The sequence below is a fragment of the Hippopotamus amphibius genome, chromosome X, assembly GCF_030028045.1.
Source record: "Hippopotamus amphibius kiboko isolate mHipAmp2 chromosome X, mHipAmp2.hap2, whole genome shotgun sequence".
Lineage (NCBI taxonomy): Eukaryota > Metazoa > Chordata > Mammalia > Artiodactyla > Hippopotamidae > Hippopotamus > Hippopotamus amphibius.
This window is the reverse complement of record NC_080203.1, coordinates 35,367,161-35,389,673: the sequence shown is the minus strand read 5'-3', so window position 1 is coordinate 35,389,673 and position 22,513 is coordinate 35,367,161. Positions and strand designations below refer to the sequence as shown.

The 22,513-nt window shown below is 39.0% G+C and overlaps 1 protein-coding gene across 1 annotated transcript; it reads left to right on the top strand.

The window, feature by feature from the left end:
• The first annotated feature begins 1,805 nt into the window (after positions 1-1,805).
• Positions 1,806-11,559, top strand: LUZP4 (leucine zipper protein 4). Its single transcript, XM_057717584.1, is given in 5 exon segments — positions 1,806-1,896; positions 7,031-7,126; positions 8,249-8,364; positions 10,932-11,255; positions 11,257-11,559. Coding segments are annotated over 5 exon segments (930 nt in total).
• Positions 11,560-22,513: the final 10,954 nt, after the last annotated feature.

Sequence of the window (22,513 nt, the reverse complement as noted above, 5' to 3'; positions counted from 1 at the left end):
TCCTGGAGCAGGGATCAAAACTGCGTCCCCTGCTTTGGCAGGTGGATTCTTAACCACTGCCCCACCTAGGAAGCCCAAACCCAACTCTTAATTACTAAATTTAATGAATTCAGTTCTTAGCTACTTTGACCTTCCAGCAACACTTGACCCAGTGGACCACTAAGTTCCCCTTGGAATTCTCCCTTTACTTCCTGGATACCACTTTCCTGATTTTCCCATAACTCTGATATTTTCTATTCAATTTTCTTTGTAATATCCTTGGGATTTTGTCTTTGATGCTCTTCCCTTATTGCTCTATAACTCAATAAATCTGATATGAAAAAATTGTTCCAAATCTTTCACATAATATAAAAGTCCCTCCATAATCTAATCTCTGCTGATTTCTTCAGATTCATCTTTCGGTACCCTACCACACAGAATGGCTTGCAGTTTCCAGAGTGTGCTGGTAGTGCTTCTTCCTCTGCCAAGAAATACCCTTCCCATCCTTAAAATTATTCCCTAATTTTTCAAGTCTTAAATGATTTTCTCTTGATACGTTAGGTGGATTTTCTCCTTTAAGTCTCATATATATATTTGGTAGCTACCAGTATCCCCAGAGCTAACACAGTAAGGAACTCAGTATTTGTTGTATGGACTGATTTATAGCACTTAAATTAATATTTTGCATGTATTTATTGTTTTCAGGTGACATGCCTTGAGAAAAAGATTGACATTAATCTTTAGTACCCTGGTGCTAAGCAGTGACTTAAATATAACAAATAAATAATTTATATTTTAAAATCTCTTCGGACATTTATGTTGTGATTTATGTAACAACTTGAACAAGTTTTCAGCTCTTGAAAATTATTAATTTGATTTTTATTTCCCCTGAAGAACCAGTGACACAGGATTCCTCTAACATTTATTTTTAAAATTAATTAATTAATTAAATGGTGCCGTTGGGTCTTCCTTGTTGTGCATGGGCTTTCTCTAATTAAGGTGAGTGGGGGCTACTCGTTGTGGTGCGGGGGGCTTCTCATTGTGGTGGCTTTTCTTACTGTGAAGCACAGGTCTAGCAGTAGTTGTGGCACAGGGGCTCTAGAACGCAGGCTCAGTAGTTGTCGCACATGGGCTTAGCTGCTCCCAAACTTGTGGGATCTTCCCAGCCCAGGGCTTGAACCCATGTCCCCTGCACTGACAGGTGGATTCTTAACCACTGCACCACCAGGGAAGTCTGGATTCCTGTAACATTTAAAATTAGTGTATACAGAGCAGTATTAGGCTATAAGAGCAACAATCACATTTTTCTTTAAAAATGTCATGGATGCACCGTTAGGGAAGTAATGAAATAGCATGTGGTACTGAATGCCTATGGATGAGCGTGAACTGCTACATTTGTGGTAGCTCTTGGAATTGCAGAGAAACAGGGAACCAGTCCATCACGTCAAGAACACAAGGTTTTATTCGCCAGTAATGCCAACCTCTGAGAGAAGAAATGGGGTTCTTCTAAGAGCTATGAAAAGCAAGGATCAAGCGGTCACAGAAAAAAAAAAAAAAGTAGGTGACTGGGTGGTGGATGCAGAGGAGAAGAGAGTTTTTAGAAAGAGCGGGAAAGAAATGGGTGGGTCTTCCTCTTTTTTTTTTTTTTCCTGGTGAGCCAAGTTCCTGATTGGAGACCTGGGAGGGTAGATGCCAAGCTCCACCCCCTGGGCCTTAGCAACAGCAAAGAGAAGGACTGTCATTGGGGGACGAGTTTCCCGTGAGCCCTAGCGAGCCGTAAGGGGGCGCCATATTACGTCACAGTGTGGTGCCATTGCACTGAGGAGATGGGTTTGGTTTCGAAACTAACGTTTTCTGGAAAGGTGCTCACAGATCCCAAGAGTATAGACAAGATGGAATTTGTAGATATGTCTCTAGGTAAGTAGATCCCGGACCCCAGCCCTGCCTAGTGGTGGCTGACTGGGAAGGGCAGGCTTTAAGCGGCGCTGTGACGCACAGGCCCCTGCGCATGGAGGCTCTGGGCCCTCACCCACCCCCATGTGGGCAAAGCGCTGGTCCAGCCTACCAGGCCCCTGCCCCTCCCCTCTGCTCCTATTTTCCCATATCTCCGGCGCTGACCGTTTAGGTGGGAAACTTGCCGAAGCTGACAGAAATCGCGTGGGGAGTAGGGATTGCTGGAAGGGGTCAGGTGTGGGAAATAAAAAGCCGGCTGTGTCCATATATTTTATTCTAAGGAATGATAGGAAGTTATCCGCCCTTTCACACTCCCACACAATGTGCCACACTTGCTCTTTGCCGTCCCAGTGCGTGTCACAAAGGACTGGATTCCAGGGGTTGGAGGGGCAAGCCTAAGGCTAGTTTGCGAGGAGTGGTGGTCGGGCAGCCAGGCTGGGCAAAAGGATGGTTTATTTGGTTGCCTGCTTGTTGATTGGTGCCTATTTGGCCTCGACCGCCTTTCCCTTTTGCTGGCGCGCTCTAGTCTCTCACCTCAGACTTCTACTCGCTCTCATCCACTTAAAAATGGGCAGGGGGAGGACAGACTGCATAAATAAGGCCGGGGTGGGGGGGCAGCACAGAGCAGAGGAGGAGAAAACCTTAGGATGGTGGGGGGTGGAGGAGTGGGGGGGTGGAGGAGTGGGGGGGTGGGGCAGGGGGGCGAGGCGGGGGGAGGAGCAGCACAGCTCAGCAACCTTAGAAATGAGACGCGGAGGAGCAGGGCAGTGAGGGGCGACTTGATATGGAGGGGAGGATCAAACGAGAGCCGAACTGGAAAATGGCAAGAGCAGTAGGAAGAGGTTTCACCTTAGAGATGAACGTGGGCGAGCAGAGCAGGGAGGGCTGATCTTATAAATGAGGAAAGAGAGGAAGGACAGGCTTCAGAAATGAGGAGGAAGGAGCAGGGATTCAGACCTAAAATATGAGTCAGGGAGCTGCAGTAAAGGCAATCATTAGAAGTGGGGAGAAAAAAAAAGAACTGGGAAGAGCAAGGAGCAGGGAGAGCGAACCTGAGGAATGAGAGTGGAAGAGCGAATAGGGACGCAGACCTCAGAAATGAGCAGAGCATTGCAGCCAGGGAAGACCTAGGAAGTGGTAGGGAGCAGGCAGAATTAGGCACAGAAATGAGGGTGAGAGAGCAGAGCAGGGAAGCTGGGCTTTTGAGATGAAGGTGATTTGTCTTTTTGTTGTTGAGTTCTTTATATGTTGTGGGTAGCCGGGCGCGGTGGCGCGCGCCTGTAGTCCCAGCTACTCGGGAGGCTGAGGCAGGAGGATCGCTTGAGCCCAGGAGTTCTGGGCTGCAGTGCGCTATGCCGATCGGGTGTCCGCACTAAGTTCGGCATCAATATGGTGACGCCCCGGGAGCGGGGGACCACCAGGTTGCCTAAGGAGGGGTGAACCGGCCCAGGTCGGAGACGGAACAGGTCAAAAACTCCCGTGCTGATCAGTAGTGGGATCGCGCCTGTGAATAGCCACTGCACTCCAGCCTGGGCAACATAGCGCGACCCCGTCTCAAAAAAAAAAAAAAAGGATTCAAAAAATCCTGTGGGATTAATGTGGCACTATCAGGATGACATTAAAACTGAAGTCTTCATAATGTTAAGTGTAAGCTAAACTAATGGAGAAGGATTTCATTATAGGGGAAGAGGACTCTAGATATTTCTAGAGCCATTTTATATATTTCACTCGAGTTTAAAATGATTATGTGAGTTGCCGTGTGGTTTGATTCAAAGCTCAAATGGCTTAAGTCCTGTTGAGCAAATAAGTCCACAGACAGGATTTAAAGCCATGCCACAGTTTTCCTGTATAGCACTCTGTGGTTCAGAACAGGCATACCAAATGGTTGCATACCAAATCTTAGGCTGAAGAAATCAAGGGGAGAGGGCAAAATGGGTGCTTGAATACTGGATTAGAGGCTGCTATTACACTAATTGAATGCTAAACTTGACTTTGTGCAATTAATTTCAAATAGAATTGAAAGGAAAATGCTATTTTAGTAGGAATACCATATTTAAATGAATGGTCACTAGCCTTGGTGCTGCTGTTTTAATTCTGGGGATAGCTGAGCTTTTGAAGGAGGAAGTGTAAGGTAGTAGCAAGAATCTTGGACTAGAATCTATCCTAGTTTGTTAACATACTAATTTTCTGCCCTTAAGTAAGGTGTGCAATCTTCCTGAGTCTTTCTTCTCCTCCCCCTCCCCCTCCCCCTCCCCTCCTCCTCCCCCTCCCCCTCCTCCTCCTCCTCCCCCTCCCTCTCCCTCTCCTCCTCCCCCTCCCCCTCCTCCTCCCCCTCCTCCTCCTCCTTCTTCTCCATGATGCGCAGTTTGTGGGATTTTAGTTTCCCTACCAGGGATTGAACCTGGGCCCTTGGCAGTGAGAGCACAGAGTCCTAACCACTGGGTAACCAGGAAATTCCTGTTTCCTTCTTTAAAAGCGAGGATAATCTCTGTTGACCTTTAAGTGTGGGGGCACAGTACCTAGCGTATATCAGACACTTAATAAATGTTTGTTCAGTTCATTATCTTATTTATTGAGTGTCCCATATATACCAGGTACTGTGCCAAGAGCTTCTATGTGGAAATGCTCTGTAAACTTTAAAGTATTATTCAATTTAAAGGTGGTTGGTTTTTTTTAATTTTTAAATTTTTTGACCGCACTGTACAGCTTGTGGGATCTCAGTTCCCCAGCCAAGGATGAACCTGGGCCATGGCAGCGAAAACCCAGAATCCTAACCAATAGGCCACTGGGGAACTCCCTTAAAGGTGTTATTATTAGTTCACATGGTTTACCTATTCAGCCATCCCTGTCATAAAGCATTAGATAAATATTTCTCAACTGTAGCTGTAGGTCTGCATGAGCCTTGAGAAATTTTCTATTTTGTTTAATCCTTATGCAATTCTAAGACAGAGCTTGATGTTATTTTTGGTCACACTGAAGACAGGAAAACTTTAAAAGTCACTGCATATTGTGTTGGAGTGCTACAGGCACTCCTTCATGTGAAAGCACTTACTTCATTGTGAAAGGTACCAGCTCTTCATTTTCTCGCCTCTGGAAGTTTTGCTTTCCTATATGGAAAGTCACCTATCTCATTGGGTCCCTGTAGGCTGGGTATTGATTGTTTCAGGGCTGATGAGGGAGAAGGGTTGGAGATTCAAAAATCTTCCTGTGGTGTCCTGTAAGATGTTCTGATAGTGCACTCCCTTATACACTTGACCCTTGAACAACATGTGTTTGAACTATGCGAGTCCACTTTGTTGACTGAAAAAAAAATGCACAACCTAAAAGTTGAGAATTATGTTTAATTTGGCAGACTTTCTGAGGACTTAAGCCCAGAAGACAGCCTCTCAGATAGCTCTGAGGGACTGTTCTGAAGAGGTAAGGGAGGAGCCAGGCTATATAGAAAAACCAGGTCGTTGGAACTTCAAAAGATAATTAATTAAATTAATTATCTAATTAATTAAGGTAATTAAGTTAATCAAAAGATAATAAAAGTTAAGATCAGATATCTCGAGTTAATGAATTTAGCGCTTTTTTATATATGGGAAGATGCAGGAGTCTGGGCTCATTGAAATCATTCATTTGATATGCACTCTAACTATCCAGGGCCAGTGTCTTGGTTTTTTCTATCCTGGATCCCCTCAGGGTGCACAGAGGGGCTGCAGTAGCTGATGCAGCAACACCCTTTGCTTACTGATATGGCAGGCAACATTCTCTGTTCACAACTTATCCCCGGATTTGTTTTATAGTAAATACTATAGTCTACACATCTCTGGTTGGTTGAATCTGCACATGCGGAACCACAAATACATAGGAACCATGGATACAGAGGAACTGTGTATAGGGAGGGATGGATATAAGTTATATGCAGATTTTCAACTGCAGGGAGAGTCAGCACCCTTAACCCTCATATTGTTAAAGGGTCGCCTGTACTGTAATGAGAAAAAAGTCTGCACAGAGGTTTGTACAGATTTTAAATGTAGAATGCAGGAGAAACAACAGAGGAAAAATTAAGAAGAAAGGGGAATGCATAAAGAATACAAGGAACAGAAAATTAAAGACTCTGTCTGCAGGAGATATTATAGGCAATGGCTGCTGAGAGGCAGACAGAACAAAGGCTTAAAATAGGATTGTCAAGAAATGATATTCAGTTGATTATTGGGCTTTACCCTGATTTTTACCTTTGGAGATGTCAACTGTCTCAAGGAAAATCAGAATCAGAATTTTGGAGACCTGAAGGAGCTGTTAATCTTTGGTATCCAACTGTTTCCTCTTTGCACCCTTCTCAGCTCCCCCTCTTTCTTCTAGTTTCTCTAGGTCCTTCCAAATGCCTAGCTTGTGCTTATTTCTAAAGATACCTTGACCTAAGCAAGCTTTCATCCGTTGATAGAACATCCAACCTTTAGACCTTTCCGTCCCAGATGTTAGGAGACATACTTTAGAGCAGGTTGTACCTGTCTCTCATCCTTCAAATCATGCCATGTAAGTGCTCTCCACATGAGTGCATAAGAGCATGCCTGACTGCAAAGTAAAGTCTGATTGCTTCCTAAGACTACACTAATCTTGGTTCTTCACCTCTTTGGTATCTCTTGTGAATGTCCTTCGCCCTTGTTTTCTTTCTTACTTTTCAAGAAAATAAATGCAACTAATTAGCTCTTACATATAGTCTTACATAAGTGTCATCTTACTTATAGGGATGACACTATTGCTCTGTTTCTCTGAAACTAAAATAGCTTTTAGTAAAATCATTTATTTGAATGATTTCCCCCTTAAGCTACTTTACTCTGAGAGTATTTTATTTTTGCCTACATGAAGTTACTATAAATCTACTTAACAAGAATTTTTCTCTTTATTGTTCCAGGAAACTAACCCTAAAATGTCTGCGTTGTTTGATCTTTGTTATGGTTTTACAAGTTCATTATTATTATAGTGTTATTTTTCAGGGCTACCAATTTTTAAAATATTCTGAAATATGATGAGGTACGAATATAAATTATTCTCTTGAGACACATAATTCAGCTTTTTCCGTTGTCTTTATTTTTTTCTGTGTATTCTACAGATGACATTATAATCCTTAGAAAGATAAAATATAGAAAAAATAACTCATTTTCAAGACAGCAATCAAATGCTTGTAAGGATCGCCACCAGGAAAGAGGTAAAGTATACAAAAAATCACAGGTGGTAAGAAGAGTCTGAAATATTTGTGAGTAACTGGGTAAGCAAATTCACAAACTTGGAATGTGTTCTAAAGTTGCATTATGTTGCTAGTTTTGCCTTTCTTGGAAATGTATGCATACAGGATTGGTAAGAATTTATGCCATGAAAAATGAGAAAAAAATTTTAATTTATATAAGTTACTTCCTTAAGCGAGAACAGGATAAGAATGAGAAGTGTTTTGTACTTGTTCACAAGCCTGTCTAGATGGCCCAATTCCACTTTAAGGAGGCAATACAGGAGGGTGAAGAGTATGGTTAATAACCTGAGCACCATGGCATCCACATTTTGAAAAAAGTAAATGCTGTAGGGCAAAGAGAGTGCAAAAGAACATGAAGAAAGCCCTTTGTACCCCTAATCACATTGGTCAGTGCAGTGTGCATATTTTAATGTGAACACGCTCACATTGCCATAGTAGAGAAGTCTTTTCAACAATTAAGGATCTCCATGGTCTAGAGAACAGGTTGGAACCATCTTAACATTGTGCTTACTCTGAGCCCCTTCCAGCTGCCTACCCAAGGTTCCTTATAGTCCTTGTTCGAATCCTTCAGTGGCTTAGCAGGTTCTGAGAAAAGAAGGGATGGTAGTTATTATAGGGGCAAAGCTGCTAAGATTGGTGAGGGGGCCAATCTCATGTTTCTTACTAAACATAAAATTGATCTTTGTGAGTCTTTGGAGATCCATATTCTTTGATCATTTGATTGAGGCAAATATTCACGTGATTAATACAGAACAGACAGTTTCTCTCCATCTCTCTTTTTTCTATTAGAGTATTCTTTAAATTAATTTCAGATAATATGTCCCAACTTTGGTGGCACATGAAACCAAATTTGAGGCATTGTATACAAAGAAGACTACTCTATTAAAGTATGCAAATAGAAGTAGTATGGCAAATACTGTACTAGAGTTCACTGAGACTCTCAGATGATATCAGACTAATGAAATATCAAAGGTTTTGCAAATACCAGTGCATAGCTTTAAAACAATGAGATCACAGCTAATACTTCTGAAAGATATGTTGAATTTACTGACTGAAAATACAGAAAATATTTATTTTTCGAAGGACGCTCAAGATTCAGAAACATTGTTGAAGAAAGGAATGATAAAAAACCAAACCAAGAACCTTTTGGATCCAAGTCTGGACAAAGCCCTTTAAACAGGCAACCTTTAATGAATCTGGTAAATAAATACCAAGAATTAACCAATATAAAGGTCCTAAATTTAATATATTTCTTAATATTAAGGATTATTCTAAATTCTATTAATAGCAGGGATTGTTTCTTAGTATTCCCCCATGCTGCCTGGAGCATAATTTAAATTCAATATTTGTTAATTGATTTTTCTTCTGTAACTGTTTCAATAAACATTTAATTTTTGCTGTTTGCAATCACTGCTAGAAATTTTGAATTTATAGAATGCCAAAACAGATGATTGGTTTCATGATTTGTCTTGTATAATCAGTCTTATTTTTGTCTGCATATAATAAGAGTCTTTGATCTTTAGTTTTAGTATAAAAACAGTTTTAGTAGACTTGTGAATGAATTGTAAAAACTAGAAGTCAGATGACATAGTGTATGACATAAATTCTGGAACCAACAGATGGGACTTGCTATAGTTGTACATTTTATGGTAGTGAATCCATCACCTCTAAACTTGTATAGATGAGCCAGTCACTGGACAGAAATTTGAGAGGTGCTCATATCCAGATTCATAAGTTAACATTGATGTTATGATTTCAACTTGGCCTATAAAGTGATTCTTCTCAAAGTAGTATGTGGTCATTTAGTTAAAAATGGTGGTTCTGGGAGCTTAAACCATTTTTGCCAAATTATATAAATGCAAATTTGGGGGGAAGGAAATCATGTCACATTTTTAAATATTTAGAGAATTGATTTGACAAATATTAATTAAATGTCTACTCTAGGCACTATGCAAGGTACCAGAACAGCCCTGCCTCAAATATTATATGTGGTGGTGAGAAAGATAAGAAAGAAATTTAATGCCAGGCAGTTTGCAGTACATGTTCTAATAGGGTATAAGTTATATATTGTGGGGATGAAACAGTTCATCCTGATTATGGGGATTTGTGAAAGTTTGATGGAGGAGATGGCATTTAATCTGTAAGGTGAGAAGGTTTTTAATAAAGTTTGGAAAGAAGGACATGAGCTTATATTACAGTCTGAAATGCATAAATGAACTAAGAATATTGTAAAATAGTATTTTCAAATTGAAAACATCTTTCTATTTCTCATACTTTTGAGACTGTCATTATAGCAGAACTCACTGGAAAAAGTACTCTGTGACAAAGAAATATATAAAAATTTAAACATAATTATTCTACCAATAAATTGAATAACAATTACAGTTTTCAATCATGCTTTGAAATTCTAATAAGCTGGTTTTGTATTTCACAAGATTTAATTCTAATATCAGTAAAACACAATTATATCTATTCAACACAATTCTTTTTGATACTTTCTATTGTTTATAAGGAAATTTTCTGTTGTTTTTGATAGTTTCTGTTGTTTTCTATAGGTAGCAATCTGTGGTATCCAATTTGATGAGGTTTTTTTTATATAAACATTTGTAAAAAGACTACAAGTTCCTTTGGAAAGGTTCTTGGGTGCATATGGGTCTTTAGGAGATAGGTCGCAATCCTTCCTGCTGATCCACTGTGTTCCCAACACTAGTCACTAGGAAAAGAAAATGTATACGTACATTCCACCCAACCTCCTTATTTATGTTTTACAGTAGAAAATCTGGAGTGTGAATATGCCTTTATGTTTTAGCAAAGCAACAGATTTGTCATATTTTTTATTTTATTAAAGTTTTTTATGAATAATATTCTTTATGCCAATACCTCCCCTGCCTTTTAACAGTTGCTTTCAGCTTCTGATAGTGTTATACTACAAAGTCACAATGTCAGATGTAGGGCATGTTTTGTTTGCCAGGCAGGAAAGCTTGATTTCTTAGCACAGTTCATATGACTTATTCCACTTACATTTGTGTAGCATCGTAGAGATTTGTCAAGGGTTTCATTATTTCCATTTGCCTGATTCACTCCACTGCCCTTTTGATCTAAAAAGTGAAAAGGTTGAAAGACTAAGTTGTTGCCAGGCCAATTTACTTAAACAGTATTAAGCCTACCTTCTGCTTTCTTTATAGCTACCTATCCCCTCACTTATTTGTCTTTCTCTCTAGAATTATTAATTTATATGGAAGAGATAGGTAGTTTATTGTAAGTTTTTTTTATTGAAGTATAGTTGATTTTCTATATCGTTAGTTGATAGGTTCTTTTTAATGACCTGAACAGGTGGAGAATAAATAGTATGATTTTGAACACTTTCCTGTGGTTCTAAGGATTTGTGCTACAAAATATTAAATATTCTGTCTCTCAACTATAAAGTCACAGAATCTGTTGTTTCTTTAGGTAAAACATAGATCCAGAAAATGGTAGGTAGAGTATGACCTTGGAATATATTCAAATTCACAAAGCAACTAATTTTCCATATTTAAAACATTTTATTAAAATTTTATATGCATAATATTCTTTGTGCCAGTGACATGAGATATCAGAGCTTTCTACACATTAGTTCTGAAAACTGTTTAGTCTTTAAAAGTAGGGGCAGTGGAATTCTAAAAAAAGAGTTGCCCATAGAAATGGTCTTAACAAAATATCATTATGACTTAATGAAATCAATGGGGTATATGTTTCATTTGTTTTTCAAAATTGCGGTTCTTTGCAGAAGTGCAATGAAAATTCTAAAGCCCAAGCAGAGATGAATCAAGGCCAATCAGAGGGGAACCAATATCAATCAGAAGGATCTCAAGGCCAATCAAAAGAAAATCGACACTCTTCAGAGAGATCTCGAAGCCAATCAGCGAGATCTCGAGGCCAATCAGAGAGATCTCGTGGCCAAGCAGAGAGATCTCATGGCCACATGAGAAGATCTCATGGCCCATCAAAGAGAAGTCATGGTCACTCAGAGAGATCTCGTGGCCAATTAGAGAGATCTTGTCGCTATAGAGAAAGATCTCATGGCCAGTCAGAGAGATGGCGTGGCCAATTAGAGAGATCTTGTAGCTATACAGAAAGATCTCATGGCCAGTCAGAGAGATCGCGTGACCGCTCTGAGAGATTCCGTGACCGCTCTGAGAGATTCCGTGACTGCTCTGAGAGATTCCATGGTCACTCAGAGAGATTTCGTGACCGTTCAGAGAGAGATGATGTCATGTCAGATAGATCTCGTAGCCAAATGGGGAGATATCATGGTCAATCAAAGAGATCTCATGACCTATCAGGGAGATATCAAAGAAACTCACCAGAAGAAACTGAGTCTGAACTTGACAGGTAAAAACATAATGAATACTTAACTATTAATGTGTTGAGTGATGTGGAAATGTAAAGGCATGCTTTATATATCTATATTTTAATGCCTAAATATGTTTTTGTTGAAACAGATGTTGAACTGGGACAAAGATATTAAAAGAATAGAGGTGATATATACATAGCATCAATATTCTTTCAACTTGCTGATATCCTCTAGCTATCATCCAGTTTCCCAATTACCCTAATTAAGTTGTTCCATCTAGGTCAGCTTCCCTGGAAGAGCCCCAATGTACTCAGTCTTTCCTACTGAACCTTCCCCACAATCAAAATATATTGACTCAGTGTCCCATTCCCTTTGAACTTTCCAACCTGCTAGGCTAGCTAATCTCACAACAAACTATGCTAGACTGATCATATATAATCTCTGATAATGAATTCCTCTGTTTCCCTCCTCTACCTCCTTTCTAAAGAGTCTTCAGAGAGCCTTCACCAGACAAATAATAGGTGTATCTTTGGGCAGCTGAACTTTTCTGCTTTCCACAAATTAGACCCATAAGAAAGGATGTTAGTTTATGCATATTTGCAAACCTAACCTAAATATATTTTGAATATTGTATATATTCACTATAGCCTTATAAAACTGTCAGGCTAGGTCTATCTGCCTTAACAAAAGAATCAGAGAAATTTAACACTATTGCAGATTGTCTGAGTTTTAAAAAGCTCAAGACATTTTATTGTTCTTGGCTAGGTAATTAAGTAAAAAAATAGCTCATATTAACTGCATAGAGTTGCAGATTTCAGCTAAAAAATTATTTCCAAAATGTATATGTGGGTTATTGTGTATATAGATAATGTCTGATGTAGGCACTGGGTTTTTTTATTGTTTGGTTGGTTGGTTGGTTGGTTTTTTAAATTTATTTATTTGTTTATTTTTGGCTGCGTTGGGTCTTTGTTGCTGTGCGTGGGCTTTCTCTAGTTGTGGCGAGGGGGGGCTTCTCTTTGTTGCAGTGTTCTCATTGCAGTGGCTTCTCTTGTTGTAGAGCACAGGCTCTAGGCACACAGGCTTCAGTAGTTGCAGCTCACTTGCAGCATGTGGGCTCAGTAGTTGTGGCACACAGGCACAGTAGTTGTGGCTCATGTGCTCTAGAGCACAGGCTCAGTAGTTGTGGTGCACGGGCTCAGTTGCTCCGCAGCATGTGGAATCTTCCCGGACTGGGGTCAAACCCATGTCCCCTGCATTGGCAGGCAGATTCTTAATCACTGTGCCACCAGGGATGTCCTGAGGCACCGTTTTAATGCTAAAGGCCCCACCTTACTTATATTAGCAGTATGCAAATAATTTGCTATGAAAATTAACGTTTAACACTGATGATAAGCAATTATTTCTACATTTATTAGAGATTTTCATGTTTTGCTTCATGTTACACATCAATTTTTGTATGTCAAGTGGTATAACACTTCCACTAAGGCACTGAAATTCCACTTACTGTTTTCCAATGACATATTTCTGTCATTTTACACATGCATTTTAAAATATAGTGAACAATTCTGTTCAGTTTTTTCCTTCTTTATCTTCTATTATTATAATTTTTTTTGTATCCTTAGCAGAAGTAATTCTTGCTTTGTTAAAGTTATCAACTGTAGAACTCTTACTAAAGAACACATAAAGTACAGAAAATTAATATACTTTTATAATTGATCCCTTGGAGATTAATTCTTCTACTCTATAACTTTCCATTCTAATATATATATATATATATATATATATATATATATATATTTATATATATATATATACACCTACCAGTTAGGTTTAATAATCTCCTTAAGACCTGGAGTTGGCTTATGCACCAACTCTAAAATGAAAACTTCAGTAATTTGATGCCCCCACACATTTTCCCCTCAGGCAGCTTCACCAGAGGACAAAGCTGAACCAGAAATGCTAAACTTCTGCCTTAATTTTTAAGGCATCTCTACCTTAAAAAAATAAAAACAAATAAACAAATCACCGATGTAGAAGCCCAGCGTGGTCTGAATAAAAGACAAGTAACTAGGTGAACATCTGGAATAAAATATGATCGCATATTCAGAATATTGTTTATTTATGGGGATTTACATTGACTTTTTTCAATTTTGAAAAACCAATATAATTCTTTAAAACTCTAGGACTTGGGCTTCCCTGGTGGCACAGTGGTTAAGAATCTGCCTGCCAATGCAGGGGACACAGGTTTGAGCCCTGCTCCGAGAAGATCCCACATGTGGCAGAGCAACTAAGCCCATGTGCCACAACTACTGAGCCTGTGCTCTCGAGCCCACGAGCCACAGCTATTGAGCCCATGCGCCACAACTACTGAAGCCTGCACACCTAGAACCCATACTACACAACAAGAGAAGCCACCGCAATAAGAAGCCTGCACACTGCAATGAAAAAAAGCTGCTGCTCTCCGCAGCTCCAAAAAACAAATAAATAAAAGCCCACGCGCAGCAGCAAAGACCCAATGCAGCCAATAAATTAAAATAAAATAAAATAAATTAATTAAAAATATATTAAAAAAAAAAAACTCTAGGGCTTCCCTGGTGGCACAGTGGTTAAGAGTCCAGCTGCCAATGCAGGGGACATGGGTTCAAGCCCTGGTCCGGGAAGATCCCACATGCTGCAGAGCAACTAAGCCCATGTACCACAACTACTGAGCCTGCACTCTAGAGCCCGCAAGCCACACCTGTTGAGCCCACGCACCACAGTTACTGAAGCCCGAGCGCCTAAAGCCCATCCTCGGCAACAAGAGACGCCACCGCAATGAGATGCCCAGTCACTGAAATGAAGAGTAACTCCTGCTCTCCGCAATACAGAAAGCCCATGTGCAGCAACGAAGACCCAATGCAGCCAATAAGCCAAAAATAAAATAAATAAATAAATTAAAAAAAATAAACTAAAAAACTCTAAAGAGGATTTATTATTATAAACAAGGTATGAAATTGTATTTTTAACACCCCCAGAATATCTGATAACAATTTCAGCTTTTGCTCCTTTTCCTGATTTGGTAATTATATCCAGTCAGATGCCTTCCTTGGCTGGAGTGATATGTAAATAGTGAAGCTTGACAGAATAAAAACTGTTTTTTGTAACCTCCACTAAGTAGCTTACAAGAAATGAGTGGCAAAATCTGCGTATCTTTACATTAGCTGGGCTGTCTACCTAGTGAAAGCTTTCCTAAACATAGACAATAGCGTCAGAGGAAATGTGCTTAGTTTTGGAGGGCTTGCCATTTAAACTCCAATTGCAGAGTGGTAACTGATATATCTCATTACCCCTCCATCATTCCAAGTAATTCTTGAAGTAAATTCAAATCTGATTATAATTGACAAACCAGACCTTTGGGTCTAAAATTCGTAATATGCTGTATATTACTCTGAAAACAGGTCTTTTCAGACTGATTATTTGATTTCTCTATTTTTTAGTCCCAATTCTTAACTTTTCCGTAGATCCATTTGTTACCTAGTTGTTAGTATTTTTTCTTAGTTTTTGGGAGAAGATGCCAGTGAGAATCTGGTCTGTGTTTTTCTAAGGAATTTCTAATGGAGTACAAGTAGCATGAGTGAGTGGAAGGCCAACGTAGGAGTACGAAGACATGGCTTCATGTCCCAACTCTGTCACTGAATATACAACCTTGAACAAATTACTTAATGTTTCTGGGTCTCGATTTCCTAATATGTGAAAGGAGAAATTTGAACTACATGACTAAAGATCTATACCAACTAAAATCATCTTATGAGTTCATGAAAATGAATTTTATTTGTTCATTTTATAAAAATTGTGGTAAAGAAACAGATAATGTAAAATTTACCATCTTAACCATTTTTAACTGTGTGCCTTAGTAGTGTTAATTATATTTCCAATGTTGTCAAACAGATCTCCAGAACTTTTTCATTTGACAAAACTGAAACTCTGTACTCATTACACAGAAACACCTCATTGCCTCCTCCCCACAACCCCTGGTAACCACTATTCTACTTGCTGTTTCTATGAATTTGACTACTATAGATACCTCCTGTAAGTGGAATTGGACATTATCTTTTTGTGACTGGCTTATCTCATTTAGCATAATATCCTCAAGGTTCATTTATCATGTAGCATGTGACAGGATTTCTTTCCTTTTTAAAGCTGAATGATATTCCACTGTGTATATATACCACATTTTGTTTATTCATTTTATCTGTTGGACATTTGGGTTGCTTCCACCTCTTCAGATAAGCTCTCTGCCCCACCCCCCACGCCTTCTCAGATTCTTATAATACATATATTGGTCCGCTTGATGTCTTGTAAGTCCTTTAGGCTCCCTTCATTTTTCTTCATTTATTTTTCTTTTAGCTCCTATGACTTGATTTCAAATGACCTGTCTTCAAGTTTGCAGATTCTTTTTTCTGTTTAATCAGGTCTTCTGTAAGCATAAGGAGAGGGACACAAATGGATGCACTAAATGCCATGAATATTCCTACCCCATTCACTGAAATCCCTTCTTGGTTTTACAATGGCCTGGGTGTTGTAGCTTCTTAGCTGGTCTCTAGAGTTCTCACAGAGGTATTCTAGTCTGCATATTGTTTTAACTTGAAGTTTCTCTCTGTCAGAGAAGGAGGGCCTGTAGCTTCCTAATCCACCATGGTCTCAGTCTGTGCTGCCATAACAAAATACCACAGACTGGGTGGTTTAAACAACAGGAATTTATTTCTCACAATTCTCTAAGTTGGAAGTCTGAGATCAGGGTGCCAGCATGCTTGGGTTCTAGTAAGAGCTTTCTTCCTGGCTTGCAGGCGACCACCTTCTTTCTGTGTTCTCACATGACAGCAAACTTTGGTCTCTTTCTTTTCTTATAAGGACACTAATCACATCATGGGGACCCTACCCTCATGACCTCATCTAAGCCTAATTCCCTCTCAAGAGTCCCACTTCCAGATACCATCACACTGGGGGTTAGGGCTTCAACATATGAATTTGGGGGTGAGGGCATAGGGAACAAAAACATTCAGTCCATAACAGCCATCTTGCTGACATCATTCCTGAAAAAAATTTATAAACAAAAATATTCAACCATATACCTGGTTAACTTCTGATTTTTGTTATGCATGCAGTAAGTAATAATTCATAAGCTAAAAATCAAAACACTGTTCTGGGTTTTAATTGTGTCTAATGCCCAGTCTTAAATCAGATGTTTAAATATGTACAATAAAATACTATTGCTTGAAGACATAAATTCCAAATAATAATTTCTTTCAAAATAAATGATTGCTTTTTAAAGTATCACCATTTATGATTCATATCAGGGCTTTTGCAATGAAAAAAAGGAGTGGATACTTACAGAAGCAGATGCAGCAAAGAGATGGTACAAAGAACATGAGTCAAAATGTAAGTATCAGCACTTTCAAATTTATAGCAGAGAAACGGTGGTTTTACAGATTTTCATTTGAATAGGCTTTCTTTCTGCAGTCTTTGTTGGCATCTACTTATATTAATGATTACTTTAATATATTTTAAAACCCGTTTACCAACATCAAATGTAGGAAGAAGCCACATATGTCATACATGTCTTCATAAGTCAAGTGTTTCCAGCCTTATGGATAATTGCTTGCAAAAAAAGCTTTCTGCTTCTCTTCGATTACCCCCCGTCCTACCTTATATTATTTAGCTTCTAAGTGGGCATTAGACAAAAGTGGTACAGAAAATAACAGTACCTGTTACAGTTATGGTATCTTAGATTTGATGAAACATGGTAGCTGAGGAACCTTGGGCAAGTTCCTTTGAGCCTGTTTTCTCAGCTACAAAATGGGAACAATATTGACCTCGTAGTCTGTCGTGATGATTAATTGAAATATATGTAAACATTTTAGGCTAGAAACTGGATTGTGGTAGCATTCTATACATTGGAATTCTTATTATTTTATCATTGCTATGATGATGATTATATAAAATTATTCTTTATAATCATTCAGTGTTCATTATGGCAATATTAACATGATAACTTTAACAGTTCTTACATTCTAATTAATGTTATGTGATTCAGATTATATATATAAATATATATATACACGTATGTATATATACACACATATATATGTGTATGTATACACACTCATTCATTATTGCAGGGATTTTCAGTGTGAAGTGAGAAATCCCCACTAGAATATAGGGGCAAATATAAATATTCTTTAAATAGGAACAAAACCTCTAACAGCCTTCCAGATACAGTTAAAATCTCACAGGTGTTTCTATTTGTCCATTCATTTCTTGAATCTGACTTCAGTTCCTACCATTCTATTAAATTTTTTTAAATTTTATTTATTTATTTATTATTTTTTGGGGGGTACACCAAGTTCAATCAACTGTTTTTATACACATATCCCCGTGTTCCCTCCCTTCCTTGACTCCCCCGCCTCGAGTCCCCCCCACCCTCCCCGCCCCAGTCCTCTAAGGCATCTTCCATCCTCGAGTTGGACTCCCTTTGTTATACAACAACTTCCCACTGACTATCTGTTTTACAGTTGGTAGTATATATATGTCTGTGCTACTCTCTCGCTTCGTCTCAGCTTCCCCTTCACCCCCCGCCCCCTCCCAAACCTCGAGTTCTCCAGTCCATTCTCTGTATCTGCTTCCTTGTTCTTGTCACTGAGTTCATCAGTACCATTTTTAGATTCCGTATATGTGAGTTAGCATACAATATTTGTCTTTCTCTTTCTGACTTACTTCACTCTGTATGACAGACTGTAGTTCTATCCACCTTATTACATATAGCTCCATCTCATCCCTTTTTATAGCTGAGTAATATTCCATTGTGTATATATGCCACATCTTCTTTATCCATTCATTTGTCGATGGGCATTTAGGTTGCTTCCATGTCCTGGCTCTATTAAATTTTAATATCAAAAAGTTATTACTTCCTTGTTGTCAAATTCAATGGCCTTTTCTTAGTCCCTTTCTTCCTCTACTTCTTTGTGGTATTTCATTTATTCATTTGACAGTTATTGAGCTTTTATTATTTGCCAGAAATGTGCTATGTACTTGAGAAAGAATCTTTACTGTAAAAAAGTAAGAAAGGAAGAAAGGAAAAAAGGGAAGAAAGAAAAAGAAAGAAAGAAAGACAGGAAGGAAAGGAGAGAGGGAGGGAGGGAGGGAGAGGAGCATAGCATAAATACTTAGAGACATGCCCAAGGTACTATGGCAGCACAGGGGAGAGAATCCCAAACCAGCTAGGGAGGTCAGGGAGCATCCTAGAGGAGACAGTGTTTGAGTTGAGTCCTAGAGGCTGAGTAGGAGTAAGCAAAGCAGAAAAGGTGGAAAAGGTATTCAAGTCAGAGGAAACATCATGTGTAAAGGTATAGGCGTGAAAGAAAGCATGGCATACTTTGTGAACTGCAATTAGCTTAGTTTGGCCAGACTGCAGTGGTTCTTAACCTGTGTACTTCAGAGTTCTAGGGGTTGTGAAGAGGTGCCTCAGGAGCCAAAGAAGGGAGTTTTGCTTTTCAGTAGTTTACATATTGGGATACCAAGTAAGATTTTGCTGGAACTAGAGATTCTTTCACTTAAAAAAAATTAGTTTGAAACTCATTGAGCTCAAGTGTAGAGTGTGTGGGCAGAACTGTTGAGGGGTGAGAGTGGAGAGGTAGAGTCAGGAGCCAGATCATGGAGCGTCTGCCATGCTAGAGTAGGGATTCTGTATAGAGGGCAATGCAGAACTATTGAGAGACTTTAAGGAAGGCAATGGCATTGACCAACTTATTTTAGGAATAATCACATTAGCTAATATCCCTTTCTTCCAATAGCTTCCAGTTCTAATTCCTACCCTTTGTTCCTGTATTTCCATGGCTCCTATTCTCACGTCCCCAGCTTTGGCTTCTCTACCACTTAGTTAAGCTCTAAGATAATCTGCCGTGATCGCTACTGGTTTCCATATAAATAATACCTCCATTCTAGTGGCACTCTTATCTTTCTTAAGTTCTCGGCAAGGACCCTGTTAACTAGTGTTGCCAGTAGAGTATGGGTAAGGGTGTGTGAGGCTCTCTTTAACTCATGGAGTCATTGCCATTAGACACACATGCATCTCGAATTCAAGGCTGCCTTCAGTAACATGTTTACTTATAAACATTAATCTGTGCTTCCAACCTAAACATGAACTTTCTAACAAGAAAATATTTGCTCTGTAAACATTAACTTTTAAGAATACCTCCATGTGTTATTCCGCTTTTATAATCTACTGGCTACAGATTTCTTGGCTGCTGTATTATTTCCAAGGCTCTTAATACCAAATCCACCTGCAGACTGTAGCTGTGGTTAGGACTTCATATAAAAACAGCTGGACCACCAAATACCAGCTACATATAACTGGATGCACTGAAACCAGTTTAGTTATGGAGTGACCTGGGCCAGTTAACATTTGAATGGATGTTTTGATTATGCTTTGGTTTGTTTCATTGACCACGTGTAGGTGTAAACTATGTTGTCACAAAGTAATCACAGGAATAAGGGATTAAATTAATTATTGAAAAAAAATCCTAACTTTCACTTGAGATGTCTGACTGGGGTAGAAGTGAGACTTTCTAAAATTAAGTTATTAGGGTAATACAGTTCTCCATCTCACTTAGCTATCTTGAATACACTCAAGATCACAAATCTATTATATAAAGATTATAAGGACATCTTGTGGATTTTATCTACAATCATTATCTTTCCCCTTGATCCAGACAAGTAGTGTGTGTATCCAGCCATATCTAGATCTTGAAAGTTTTCTTCTGGGTCACTACAGCCTTGAGGAAGTCATTTGATTTTTCTGAATCCTTGTTTCCTTATTTGTTATGTAAGGGGGTTGGACTGCTTGATCACTAAGGGTACACTGTCTTTGACATTCCTGCATCTGTGAATAGGGGAGAAAAATCTGAAAGTGAATGTTAGACCGAGGATTAAGCAAAGAGAATATCATCACTGAAATGTTAGTTAATATAAAGTATAGAAAATAAGTACCTGTGCTGAGTAAGGAAAGCTTTTGCATGATTGGTTTCAACCTTTCCCACTTAGATATCACCGGAAAATGATCACATCTACAAAAATTTTCAAAGACATGAAAGGGAAAGACGTGAAAGGGAAAGACATGACAGCGGAAGACATGACAGCAGAAGACGTGACAGGGGAAGATGTGAAAGGTAATTGCAGACACATATGTGTACTACTAAATTTAATTAGTTTTAGGAGAAAAATGAAACAAAAATGAATAAGTGTAACTTCTAGTAGGGGCCTCTAGAATATGATTCTGAACAATCCATAACAATTTCTGTAAACAATCCTAATGTAGAACCAGAAAATTCTGGCTCAATTTTATGTTTATGTTTGAGATTCCCATGCATCATTTTCCTATGGTGAGTATAAATGTCTTGATATAGTATCCTTTCTACTTAAAGCATGCAAGAATTGTCACCTGGAAGAATTTGGTGCCATTCCTCATTTTCAATCTTAAGATTAAAATCCTTCTGCTCTTTAATAATAATATATAGTAAGTAAATTTCAGTATTCCAAATGATCTTACCTGTAATCATGGAGGACTTTGCCTTATCAAGAGCATCCTTTCAGAACTATAGCAGGGAAGGGAAGAATGCTATTACACTCCCTTTAAAATGGGTCTAACCAAAGGCATCTGTGGAAGCGTTGAAAAAGCTGTGGACATAGAAGCAGACTAATAATAATAGCTAGCATTTACTGAGTGCCTGTTATGTGCTAGGCACTGTGCTAAGCACTTTTACATTTGTGATTTAATTTAATCCCCAGTAATCCTGTGAAGTAGATATGAACATTTTCATATTACAGATGAGTGTGTTTATTAATATTACAATAGTGTATTAATTTTCTTGAAGTCATACAACTAATAATATAATTCAAATTTTGAATAATACACTCAAATTTGGCTTGTGTAACTACCAAACCTGTGGGCTTTCTATTCTACATACTGTCTCTCTACAAGTACAAGTAAAGATGAGGTTAAATTCCTTAAAAGCCTAGAGTATTAGTTTTCTACTACTGCTTAAATAAATTACCACAAACAGCAAATTAAAACAGCACCCATTTAGGGGACTTCCCTGGTGGCACAGTGGTTAAGAATCCGCCTGCCAATGCAGGGGACACGGGTTCGATCCCTGGTCTGGGAAGATCCTACATGCCACAGAGCAACTAAGCCCGTGCACCACAACTGCTGAGGCTGCACTCTGCAGCCCGCGAACCACAACTACTGAGCCCATGTGACACAGCTACTGAAGCCCGCGTGCCTAGAGCCCGTGCTCCAAAACAAGAGAAGCCACGGCAATGAGAAGCCTGTGCACCACAATGAAGAGTAGCCCCCACTCGCTGCAACTAGAGAAAGCCTGCACGCAGCAACAAAGCCCCAACACAGCCAATAAATAAATAAATTTATAAAAAATAAAATAAAAAAGCACCCATTTATTATCTCACAGTTTTGTAGTTCAGATATCCAGGTGTGCTTGGCTGATTTTCTACGTAGGGTCTTATGGAGGTGAAAACAAGGTTCTGGCCCTGGGTTGCTCTCTTATCTGGAGCCCCTGGGGAAGAATCTGCCTCCAAGCTTATTCTAGTTGTTGCAGAAATTCAGATCCTTAAGACTGTGGAAATGAGGTTTCTGTTTCCTTGCTGCTATCAGCCAACAGCCTCTCTGCTTCTAGAGGTGGCCTGAAGTCCCTTTCATGTTGGGCCTCCTCCATCTTCAGACCACCAGTGGCATGTCATGTTCGGTTCATTCTTTGAATTATTCCGACTTCCTCTTTTGCCCCCTCTTTTGTTTTTGTTATGTGATTAGATTAGGCCAACCCGGATAATCTAGCATAATCTACCTAAAGTCAATTTATTAGTAACTTTACAAATTATAAGATCTCTTTTGCCAGATTAGGTAATATATTCATGGATGTGATATCATATTCATAGTCCCTAGAGAACTCTTCGGAGGCCATTTT